This window comes from Lupinus angustifolius, chromosome LG10, assembly GCF_001865875.1.
Source record: "Lupinus angustifolius cultivar Tanjil chromosome LG10, LupAngTanjil_v1.0, whole genome shotgun sequence".
Taxonomy (NCBI): domain Eukaryota; kingdom Viridiplantae; phylum Streptophyta; class Magnoliopsida; order Fabales; family Fabaceae; genus Lupinus; species Lupinus angustifolius.
In genome coordinates, this window is record NC_032018.1 from 8,805,524 (window position 1) to 8,818,329 (window position 12,806).

Sequence of the window (12,806 nt, forward strand, 5' to 3'; positions counted from 1 at the left end):
TAAGGCAATTTGAAACATAGGCTAACATATAGTCAAAAATTAGATAGTTTGAAGTGCAAACTAGGGACTGTTTTTGTTTTTCCCTTTAAACAGTGAGAATTTCGAATTTTTTTTGTCCCTAAAAGAATAATATTTAGCAAGGAATTTAAAATATGAACACATACATATATTATATGTAAATTTGGATGTTAGGAACTCAAGTTATCAAGGAATTAAGGTATTAGGGTTTTCCTTAACTCTTGAATACTTGGGACCAATTGGCATGGCTTCTTAGCCTTCAAAATTTTTGAGTTCTAACCTTTGGAATGAGTTAAAGATCACGAGTTCAGTGTGTTAAACAAAACTTATAACACATGCAAGGGTTTTTCAATCATAAACACCCTAGAACAATCACAACAACACCTGAAACACCCTTTTGGATCTATCAACAACACAAGGAGGTGATTGAGTTTAGAAACCCTTTCACCACGAAATTCTTGGGATAAAAAGACCTGCACACAGAATATTTCCAACATGCAAAGAGTTCTAAACATAGCCATGATCATTTCTAACACAACCCTAAGCTTACAACTCAACAACAGCTACAACAACCACAACAATGTATGATTTTTAAAAAAGTAAGGACAGCCCTTGCATGTCATTTTTCGTGAATTAGAGGTGAAATTTTAGTTCTTCGTACCTTGAAATGGTTGGGTAGAGTCTTTGAAGAGAAATTAGGAAGAAATCCAAGCAAACTCTACACTATAATCCATAGTTGCACCACTTTTAGTTCATGAAATCTTAATGAGAATCCAACCAACAAAACCTTAAGAAAGTGTAGATTAAAAGCCATGGAGGTGAACTAGATACCTTGGGGATTCAGATTTCACACTTGCATGTGAGTTTGGAGAAGAAGATGGAGGCTTTCTACCTTCCTCCTTGGTGCTAACGTTAGGAAGAAAGAGTAGAGAAGATGAGTGAAGATGGAGTGTTGGTGAGGAGGTGTGAGAGTGTGAGAATTCATCCCCCACCCCCCTTAAGGTCATTTATATATAGGTGTGAGGGATGAGTTAGTGGAGGAAGATATTTTGGGTTGGGTGTCATTAAGATTTAAACAAGGATTAGGTAATTTAGCAAAGTTCTAGATGCATAATGTGGTATTTGGTTTGAGCAATTAGTGTAGTGCATGGATGTGTTTTCTTGTGCTCTAAGACACCTTAATACAACCTTAAACAATGTCTAGGGGAGTATAGGTGATAGTTCAAGTACTCAAAGAACTGATAGAAAAGATCACAGACACTCTCGGACAATCCAGTTCAAAGGTACATTAAAACCAACACTTTTTCTAGAAACTTTTAACTAAGTTACTTATCATAGTATAACACTAAGATAATAACTTTCTATCCTCAAAACTCAACATCAATAAAGCATTATAAAATCTAATAGGTTAGGTGGTCACTTAGACCAATTCTAATTAAAATTCTAAAACCATACATTACTCGATAACGGCTAGACTTTAAACTTGGACAGCTTTGAAATTAACTAGATCAACTTATTTTCAAAGCAATTATTAAACATTTAGCATTCTAATATCAAGAAAATATAATCACATACATAGGCACACACATATATATATAATCCTATGTCTACCTAAGCAAGGTGCTGAAAGGAGGGATGCGCACACACATAATATCATTGTGATTTTATTAACTACTTGAAAGAACTTGATCCTCTTCACAAAGAAGAGAAAGTTAAATTCTGATCTTTAAACCAGTAATGCCCAATTGAAGACATTTTCGTTAAAATTCTCAAAACAATTGATACAACTATAGTAACTGAAGTATCTTTGTTTAACATATTACAGTTTTAAATTATGGTTGTGTTGCGATAGCTACAATTGCAAAAAAATGGTAGTAAGTGTGGTCCATGCAACCACAATTACATAAACTATATAGTTGCAAAAATTCCCAAAAATAAAAATAGTACAGACATAACTGTGGTTGCGGATCACAATTTAAAACCGCAAGCACGATATACAACCACATGAAAACTAAGAACAAAGCTGCAGTGTAAGTTCAGTATTTTGAAGTTGGACCAAATGTATCAAAGCCTAAGATCTAAGTCAAGCTTACTGATATCTGATTCTTGTTTTGGTAAGTCCACCCTAAAGCTTCCTGGCCATATTGAATCTACATGCATAAAGGGTGTCCATAACATTCCATTCTCAGAATTTGCATCATTGAATCTAGCCACCATAGAAGAACTTTCTTGGTTTGGTTGATGTACAAGAGAGTGAGGTTTGATTCCAAGTGATCTATTCAGTGATATCATCATCATCTTATGAGATTGGTGACTCCTTGCTGCTCCTCTTTCTCTTTTGTGTGCATTCTGATGACCACCTAAGGCTTGTGAACTGTAAAACTTTCTCATGCAAAAGTTGCATGAGAATAGTTTGTGAGGTTTTGATTTGGAATCTGTGTTTTGATCAGCTTCTGATTCATTATGCATGTCTCCTTGGAGGCCCAAACTTAACAATTCTCCTAAGTTACCTATTGGTTAAGTAGCAAGCAAGAGTGGATAGAGAAAATGTGTCAGGTAGAAGTTTTTTTTTGTTCATAAAAAAGACATATAATTTATATAGCGTGAAAAATAAAACTTATACAGAAAAATAAAAACTCTGACATGACTAACATAATAAGTCACATAAGTGATCCAACATAGAAAATGAAATATCATATTATCCCTTCATTGCCTAATAAATAGAAACGTAAGAGCTTTTCAGTCATACTAATCAACATTACCATCTTCATAAGTCTGTGATGAGTGTGACCCACCATCTATATCTTGTTTATTAGTTGATTTTTCATCATCTACTTCTTCATCTTCCCTTATGAAGGTCATAATAATGCTTCTTTAAGATGACAATTGTTCTGCAAAGACTCTATGATAAGAGGGATATGGGAATTGAAGTGATTGATCTTAAATAAGGATATAAAAAAGAGATGAATTATTGACTGTAGGAGATAGGAAGTGGGAGCTGAATATTATTTGGAGAAGTGTTATCTTTGATGATCTCAGCATTGAATTATATACACTGTTCCCACCTAGTTTTGCATGTGGCTTGTTAGGGAAGAATTGGGACAATGGTAATGTTATCTTAGTGTTGGCAATGTTAGGCTTCAGATTCTTATTTGTCTTCAGGCTTAAACTTCTTAAAGCATCTTATATAGGTTCTCACTAGATGGGTTAAGAATAGACCCTTGACTGTTGAAAGTGTCATGTACTGTTGAGTAAGAACCTAGATTACATTACTTCATGCACCTATCAGGAAATTTAAGGATAGAATGAGTTGGAACCATTGTCGGTAAAACTAAGGAAGCAATTAGACTGCGATTGGGGAATTTCATTGTTACAGGGCATGAGAAGAATGGAGAATCACAACCACAAACTTAAAGGTTTGTTCCATCATGTCTCGGTCGAATCATCAGCTCTCCTATCACTTGTTGGACCCGACCTGACCAGGAAACCTCCAATTACCAGGGAATTTCATTGTTACCGGGACTTTGGAAGAGTGGAAAGCCACAAGTAGGACACCATGTCTTGAACTAGCTTTTTCCACTTACAAACTTTTTCAGTCATTCCTTCATATCCAATGTGGTACTTCACACTTGAATAAACTCAACACAACTAACAAGTCCAATATACATGGTAGATGATTGAATTCTTTAAATATGATATAAGGGACTTCACCTTTATTGTGTATAAGGAAAATATTTTATGGGTAGAGAGGACTTTCATTATTTGTATTCTTCAAAAGTAATTAGATTTTCACTGTTGGCTATGGGATCCCTTTAATAATGGAGCACATATATAAGGAATTTAGTGTTCAACCAACAAAAGATCTCTTTTTAAAATAATAAGAAACAATTATTACAAAAGATCTCTTGTAGTGTGTTATTAAATGTATATTATTTTTGTGTTGGGAGGAACAACAGTATCCACAAGAGGTTTAATCCCTTGTCCAAAGGGCATGGAATATTCTGGTGTTCTTCACCATAAGCTTAATGTGCCTACAATCCCATACTCGGTAGTGGTGGACGTAGACATTATACAACAAAACAGGGACAAAAAAAAACAAGTATATTATTTCTGTAACAGTATTGAAAATTTAATTGAACTGTATTTCTTGCACACCTGATGTTTCAGTCAAAAGTGAAAGTACTTGGGTTGAAAGTCCTTGGTCCCTAATCCCAATCAAGAGGATGGTTTGAGGAATGGAGACCAGTACTGAACCATCAGTACTCCAGCACTAGAGACTAGAGAGTCCAAACTCCAATATTGAATTGGATGCAGATGATGACACGTGTCATAGATAAAATTTTAAAGGTCTAGATTTTAAATTATTTGTAAATAAAAATAATATTAAAATCAATCACTCCCCATTTACCTCATACTGACTTTTCCTTACGGGAGAGGATTTGAAGTCATTTTGTTGTCATAGGCTCCCACACTGGCTGGACCCTGCAAACTGTGGACCACTGCTAGATCACTACAAGTATTGATTTGGTCATTTGGGAGCCCAAATTTTACATGGAAAATATCAAGTTTGTATGATAGGCCACAAGTTACATGCATGCACAGACAGAAACATTGGCATACTGATGCTGTAATAATTGTGTTAGCCCATCCAAGACACAATTCACATAGATTAAGATGGACATTGCTTTGTTTTTACTCAGAGAAAGGGAACACATTTGCAGTAAAAAGAAATAAACAAACAATATGTTCCATGTTAGAAAATAACCAAATGCAGAGAAGATAGTGGATCTAGTGGTAGCTGGTTTTGCATAATTTTTTTCTTCTTTTAGATGATAATGCAATATTAGATTATGAGTTTCCGTGCAATGTTCGAGAGATTACAAGTTCAAATCCTAGAAATAATTTTTACTTGCAGAGTAAGGATACATACATTTATCCTTAAGTAGGTCCGTATGCAGTGCATCGCCTTTTAGGTGATAATGCAATACTCCTGTTGGGAAGTTAAATGGGTCCAAAAGCTTTCAATAATGTTGAGAAAAAGTTAAGGGAATCAAGTGATATTGAATTTTTTAATCAGTTTCTCTCTACATATGATGATTGTGTGGTGTAAACTTGTTAGTGCTACGCGTTATGTATAGTTGAATGGCATTTTGAGCCACTTGTGCTTCATTATGATCAAAATAATTGAGGTGTTGGATTCATGACTCGGAAGTTTTGAATTATACAAAGTCTTATCTTATTGGAATATCTACAAATTAACAAATATATATTAGGATTAGAAGCCAAAAGAGTTGCCAGTTGCCTACAAAAGGGTTAAGCCTGAAATCAACATCAGCTCAAAACCGAGTACCTACCTTTTTCTAGTCATATATGCTTCATGGTTGAACATCACATCATTACCAAATAAATAGCACATAATATCCAAGATTTAGTGATTCATTAAAGCTAGACCCCCATTTATGGTAGAAGTTTGTCCTAAAAATAATACTTGTTGAGAAGATCAACCACGATAATATCTTGAAGGGGATCAATCCATCCTTCGAAAAAATGAATGGCAAGTACCCAAAAAATTGGTATATAAGATACGAAATGGCTCAAGTGTTATTAAGAACAATTGTTACAATGAGAAATAAGAACAAATAATCTGAACAATTAGATTTTATTTGAATTGACAAGATTTAAAGATAAATATACATGACTTTGACTTTTGTAAATGATCATGTGATCATTAATTAACTTTTAACCTTAAGCATTCATTAGTTTGTATGAGAATATTCTTTTCCTCTCTCATTTGAGAACATTCTCATTTATTCTTAATCATCCATGTTTAGTGTTTAGATTACCAACAATGCAAATATTAAGAGGATCAAGTGAGACTGAGATTTTAAATTGATTCATAGCTAAATTGGAAGGGTCAAAGACCTTGAAATATTTTTTGTCCAAGAAGAAACTCATGAGGCCTTATAAGGGGAGGAAAAGATGGGAGAAGGGAAAGGATTGGAACCATGTTTAGAAGTTTAAACCGAAGCAGTCACATTTCATTTCATGTCACAGCTTAGCCAAATGAAGTAATTCTTGGGTGCTCCATTTTTTTCATACTTCAAAAGTTCAAACAGTTGACATAAAGCCTGCCAACTTAGTATTTGGTCATGGAACTAATATATTATGTTTCAAACTATATACCTAACAATATTCTACACCAAAATGACATTGAATTAAAAACAAAAAAATAATAAATGTTTACATTTTTTTAATTGGAATTATAAGTTTTTATTAGAATGTGACTGGATTTGGGACAATATATCTTTGTTCCTAGTCACGACCCACTATTGGCTAATGTGCATGTCAAAATCTCATGACTTATCAACTTGAAGATTTTTTTATTCAGGATCCAAGCAAGTAACAACTAGTGATTCTAAATTGATTATTAGGAATCACCCAAGTGAGCTTGTGTTGCTTATTATGACATATATTTAGGTATGATTCTGTTTGGCATAACCTCCCTTCTATTAAAACTGAACACATAAAAAAGGTTATAGATGGAAAAGAAACTGAAGGAGAACAAATTCTCATCATATAGCACATGCTAATAAAGTGTGGTCATCCCTCCAAAGATTTTCTTCTGCATTATGCAGAGATGAAATCCTTCAGTTTCACTCTAGAACACTATTCTCTCTAGTAGTACATATGGAAACATCAAAAATAGCACAAACTTTTTCTTTTCCCTTTGTATTGTCACTATTACTACTATTCACCAAAGATAGGAACTTTTATCAACCGGGATGGTAGAGTAGGCATAACAAAGAGAGTCTGCCACAATGATTTAAATTGCGGACCCATCATGTAATGTGGCTGCAATATTGTGGTTCAAATTAACCGTCGCAACCACATCACGCCACGACTATATCATACCGCAATTGTGTAGACACTAAACCACAGTGATAAAACCACAATGGGCCGTAGTGCAACCACTTCAGACCATATTTAGGCCGCATCGGACCACATTAGGCTGCATTGGACCATAGTGAATTCAAAAATATTTTTTTAATTACAAAGTAATTCACACCATAATGATCGCCATCTGCATCAGAACGACTGCAATCATAACCACAACTACAGCTTAAAACACTCCTCTTTAATAAAAAGTAGAAGAGAGAAGCAGAGTATATATGGAGATATCAAATCTTAATATATTTCACACTCATTTTGTACTTTTCTAAAGCAACATAAAGGCTTTCCCAGAACAAGAGGTGGCAGTATTCTAAATAAAACAGTAGTGCATTTAGCTATCTAATCATGCAGAGAAAGCTTCACTTCTAACATCCATGCAATACCATAATAAGGTTACAGAAAAAGGAACAAAATACTCGCTTTCTTGTTGTGGGGCAGAAAGCAGGGCAAAGTTTTTACAGTAGCATGTTCTCAAAACCTTAGCAAACCAATGTGTATCACACATTTCACAATAATGTGCATTGCATTAACCTGAGTGGGTCTGGTGGAGCACCATCCTCTAACCATGTTCACTGACCAAAGTAAACAATTGAATGAGCAGGTGAAACAGCAAGACAATGCTTTCAACAACACTACTGTATTAATAAAGGTTAAAATTGTTTTCTGATACAAATAATTCAAGCTTGAGTCAACATTGTTTTCTAATACAAAATATATCAAGTCTATGCTCTTCAACTAGTTAGAAAGGCTCTTACTTCTTATAGAATAGATTAAAGAGGAAATTAACAAAAAATGACCCTATACACAAGGCTCACACCCATTGTGGAGAACAGTCAAACGTATGCACTATGCAGTCTTATTCTGGAAGGCAAAGTAAGAAGAAAAAAAGTTACTCGATTTTTATTGAATGCACCACCTAGACCTCCTCCAGCAAGGGCAGAAACAGTTTTGAAAAGGAAGAGAGATAAAGATCCAACCCTACAAACTTCATGTTTCAAAGCATTGGCCATCATTTTTACTTCCATTCATTAAATGCAAGCACAACTGGTGTTGATTGTGAAGTCCATTCAAGTACATGTTGTGCATAAGTTCAAACATTTCGTTTGCTATACGATCTACAAATCAACCACATGACTGAACCATGTTGGAATTGGTTGAAAATGATTAGTTTTTCAAGTGCTTTTAATGCACATTAATAATGTTATTTATGCTGACTTTTGACTTTTGAATTTATCATTTGGGTGTACATTCAATGGGTTCTGTGGGTGGGTGATAAGGGTAAAAACAAGTCGGGCAAAATTATCATGTCTATCTTTAAATAATTAATATGTATATTTTTAAATAGATTTTTATAATCCTAACAATTAAATTATATTTTTGTATATATTTTTATATGAATATTATTACATAATATAACTAAATAGGTCGACCTATTAGGCTTAATAGGCCATTTGGATGGCCTAAAGCCTGATCTGTTAAACTAAATAGGCTTTTCAAAAAGCCTGACCTAGCCTGTTATAGGTCAGGTAATAGCCCCTAGTAGGCGGTCCGGCCTGTTTCAACTCCTAGTGGGTGAAGATTCTCACAAATAAAACCCCCCCACATGCGCGGCTTGGGGTTGTCATTTCATTTGCATTGAGGGATAAGCAACAATCTTCTTCCTTTGTTCTTGATTATGTTCGTATTTCTAAATTTAGAGTAAATAGTCATTTTAGTTCCTCGTGTTTTTTAATCTTACCAATTTGTTTCTTCAAAGACCATGGTTGTGGCTTATCCTACAATGCAAATGAAATGACAACCAGAAAATTGGCCTCTTCCCCGGGGCAACCAATCTTGCCCTTGCAACCATTCTTAATCAGACTCGAGCCTACAGTAAAGGCACCGGTTACAAACAGTGTTGTGCCCTCTGTTGCAAACCTCTGTTACAAACCACTGCTACTATCCTTGTGAACCCAAACACCCAATTAAAGCGTCATCATGTGCCAACACCTTATTCATCATGTTGCCAATTGCATTGCAACCACAAGGATCGCCTAACACTCCATTCATTTCCCCATTGTCATCATATATCATAAATTCTGAATTAGCTACTTGGCAGTTTGCTCTAAGAGAAATAAGGAATTATTTACTTAATTACTTTTCAGCACTAGTACTTTAAAAAAAACCAATAATTAGTTGTTCAAACTAAGTTGAATCACTCCCACTTAACTAAAAGCTCTATCTGTTTACTTCTAGTTACAAAATTCTTTCTTTTACCCTACATATTGCGTACTGTATTCACTATAAGACATGCAGTGTACTAGAGGTTCATTCTTATAAAATTAATGTAAAAAATGACGAATCAAATACCAATTAACTATAGTTTAGTTGTGCTTCCTGTTGTTTGTGTAGTTCGCAATAATTCTGAATAGCACGAGATAATCTTTACTGGCTGAGTCACGACCAGGTCGCTCTCTTTAAGACATTTCGTGGTACTGCTAAAATTGTGCAAGCAGACTACCAACCACGTCGTCCCTAGGATAAAACAGTTCAGTTCTCTATTATACAATTTTTTATTGCACTATAAGAATCATTCTCGAATACACCCACAATACTGACTACCAGTGTTCATTCTCGAATTCCCACAGTATGGCTCCCCGTGTCAATTCTTTAGCCACAATACTGACTATCAGTGTTAGTTCTCGAAATCCCACTTTGGCTGTCTGTGCCAATTCTTAAGTGTCACGGAAAGAAAGGGGGAGAAGTCTATCGGAAATACGTCGGCGGAATATTAGGGGGAGAAAGAAAAGTTGAGAGGAAACGCCTTCAACTTGAGGTGCGAGTTCTAATGAGGGGATGATGCCTCTATTTATAGCGTGAGGCCTCCAACGGATCCTTCATCTGACATCCCAAAATAGTGGTCCAATCTCAAACGGTCACATGATCCGACGGCTGAAAACATTCTCCACGCGGATCACCGGAGATCTTTTCCTCCCAATCTTCAATCGTGTTGACTAAGTCTCACACGTGTGGCATGCATGTGTTGACTTGGTCAACACACTATCCAAGCCCAAAAAGGGACCCAAAATAAAATAAAATAAAAATTTATTTATAAAGAATGTTGGGCCCAAGCCCGAACCCGAACATGAATCGAACCGAACAAAGCCAGCCGGACGGCAGCGGAGGAGGTGGTGGTGGTGCGCGCACACGTGTGTGTGGAAGGGTTTTGTTTGTATGAGTCATCACCCACTCACAAAACCCATTGTACCCTTGGGGCACACCCCGATGATGAAACTTAAGGCTATAAAGCCTTCAAACTTCTCTCCTTCAATGAATGTGAGACTTGTGAGTTTTTTCATTTCACAAACTCAAAAGTCACTATAAATGGTCTCATTAATGTGCATTAAAACCACTTCAAAAACTCATCATTTTCAACAAATTTCAACAATCCCCCACTTGAAATTAAAAAATTATCCCTGGGATTTTTTGTGGTATCAATAAGATTGTGCATAAACAAATGTTTCATACGACTTGTAACTTTGCATAGTGAATAAGATCCAGATTTTACTAGAGTGACTCGTAGTCTTGAACTCTATTTCCAGCATCAAACCACACACAACATTTTCAAAGGTGTATTCTGTAAAGCTCGTGCGTTAAAGGTCATGCACGTCTATTCTAGTATAGTGAACGCTCTAGAAATTTATGCCCCAAAATTTCATAGGAAGCAGCATCCACTTCCACATTCACATAGGTGAGTCTATCATGAGTACTCATGTAGCATAGGTACTCCACTCCAATTGGAGTATAGATCTCATTAAGAGTTTAACTCATCCTTCCATAGTTGATTGAGCCAAAATAGTCTATTTCTTTGACTTCCAAGAAATAGCCCCACAAGCTATGCTAAATATATAGCCACTAGTTGCTTTGGAATCATCTGAAAGAGTGTTCAAATCAGCATCGTTGAATCTTTCTATGACAGATAGAAACCTTCGGTAATGTAATTTAAGGTTCATTGTTTTCTTAAGGTATTTCATTACCCTTTCTATAGCATACCAATGCTCCTTACTAGGTTTAATGGTAAACCTGCATAATAATCCCACAATATAGGCAATATCGGGTCTAGTGCAATCAGTGGCATACCGATGGCTTCCAATGATGCTAGCATACTTAGCTTGTCTTACACCTTCACTAGTGTTCTTAAAAATTTTTACACTTGGATCATATGGTGTGCTAGTAGGTTTACAATCAAAGTATTTATATTTCTTTATGATCTTTTCCACATAGTGAGATTGATCCAAAGAAATTCCTTCTTTTGACCTAGTAATTTTTATACCAAGGATTACACTTACCTCTCCAAGGTCTTTTATATCAAAGTTGTTACACAACAATGATTTCACGTTATTCACAACATGAATGTTGGAACCAAATATGAGTAGGTTGTCTACATAGACACATACGATAGTGCAAATGTCATTTTCTCATTTGTAATAAATGTATTTGTCACTTTCATTCACCTTAAACTCATTCGAGACCATTAAGTCGATAAACTTTTCATGTCATTGTTTAGGTGCTTGCTTGAGACCTTACATCGACTTATCTAACTTGCATATCTTATTTTATTGTCAATGTATTACAAAACCTTCAGGTTGTTCCATATAGATTTCTTCTTCCAAATCACCATTTAAAAAGGCAGTTTTAACATCCATGTGATGTACTAATAAATTATGTATCACAACGATCGATATTAGTACTCTAATAGATGTTATTATAGTAATAGGTGAAAATGTGTCGAAGAAATATACATTTTCTCTTTGCCTGAAACCCTTAGCTACAAGGCGAGCATTGTATTTATCCACTGTGCCATCAGGTTTCAGTTTCTTTTTTAATACCTACTTACAATCAATAGGTTTGCAGCCAGGAGGCAAGTCAGCTAAATTCCAGGTCTTGTTAGACTCTAAAGAAACCATCTCATCATTTATGGCTTCTTGCCACAAATCAGCATCCAAAGAAGTCAAAACTTCTTAGAGTATTGATGGATCCTCTTCCAATGTATAAACCATATAATCAAATCCATACTCTCTAGTAGTCCTTGCTCTCTTACTTCTTCTACGTTCTATTTCTAACTCATCGTTATTATCATTATTGCTAATCACAAGTATGCGACTAGTTGTTGTGCCCCCACTTTCGTTGAATTTAAAAGGGAATTTCATTTCATTGAAGTCAACATCGTTAGACTCAATGATTACGTTTGCGTTAAGGTCGTAAAACCTGTACGATTTGCTATTTACAACATACCCAATGAATACACATTCATAGGCTCTACTTGCGAGTTTAACTCTCTTGGGGTCTGGTATCCGGACATAAGCCAGACAACCCCAAGTTCTCAAATAAGACAAGTTTGGTTGTCTATTCTTAATACTTTCATATGGGGAAATTTTGTTTTTAGTCTTGGGGACTCTATTTAGCACATAACATACAGTTAATAAAATTTCACCCCACCAAGAGGGTGCTGCACTAGAACTTAACATAATAGCTACAACTAATTCAGTTAAAGTTCTATTCTTTCTTTCAGCTTTACCATTCATTTCAAGTGAATATGGTGCATGTGTTTCATGAATAATGTCATTTAATTTATAAAAATAATTAAACATGTTAGAGTCATACTTAGTGCCACTATCGCTTCTGAGTTTCTTTATTTTCTTGTTGAGTTGATTTTCAATTTCAGTTACATATAACTTAAACATGTCAAGTGATTCACTTTTATTTTTCATAAGATATACATAAGTAAAATCATAACAATCATCAATAAAAGTGATAAAATAACGTTTGCCATTTCTAGTTAACGTTCTATCTAATTC

At 35.1% G+C, this 12,806-nt stretch overlaps 1 protein-coding gene across 1 annotated transcript; it reads right to left on the bottom strand.

Annotated features, from left to right (window-relative positions):
- LOC109357852 (zinc finger protein 1-like) lies at window positions 1,888–3,144 on the bottom strand. The gene is made up of 3 exons (XM_019601905.1): window positions 2,781–3,144; window positions 2,079–2,528; window positions 1,888–2,040 (listed from the first exon to the last, which is right to left on the bottom strand). The coding sequence occupies exons 1-2, from the start codon at window positions 2,878–2,880 to the stop codon at window positions 2,083–2,085; spliced, it is 546 nt and encodes a 181-aa protein (XP_019457450.1). The 5' UTR covers window positions 2,881–3,144; the 3' UTR covers window positions 1,888–2,040; window positions 2,079–2,082.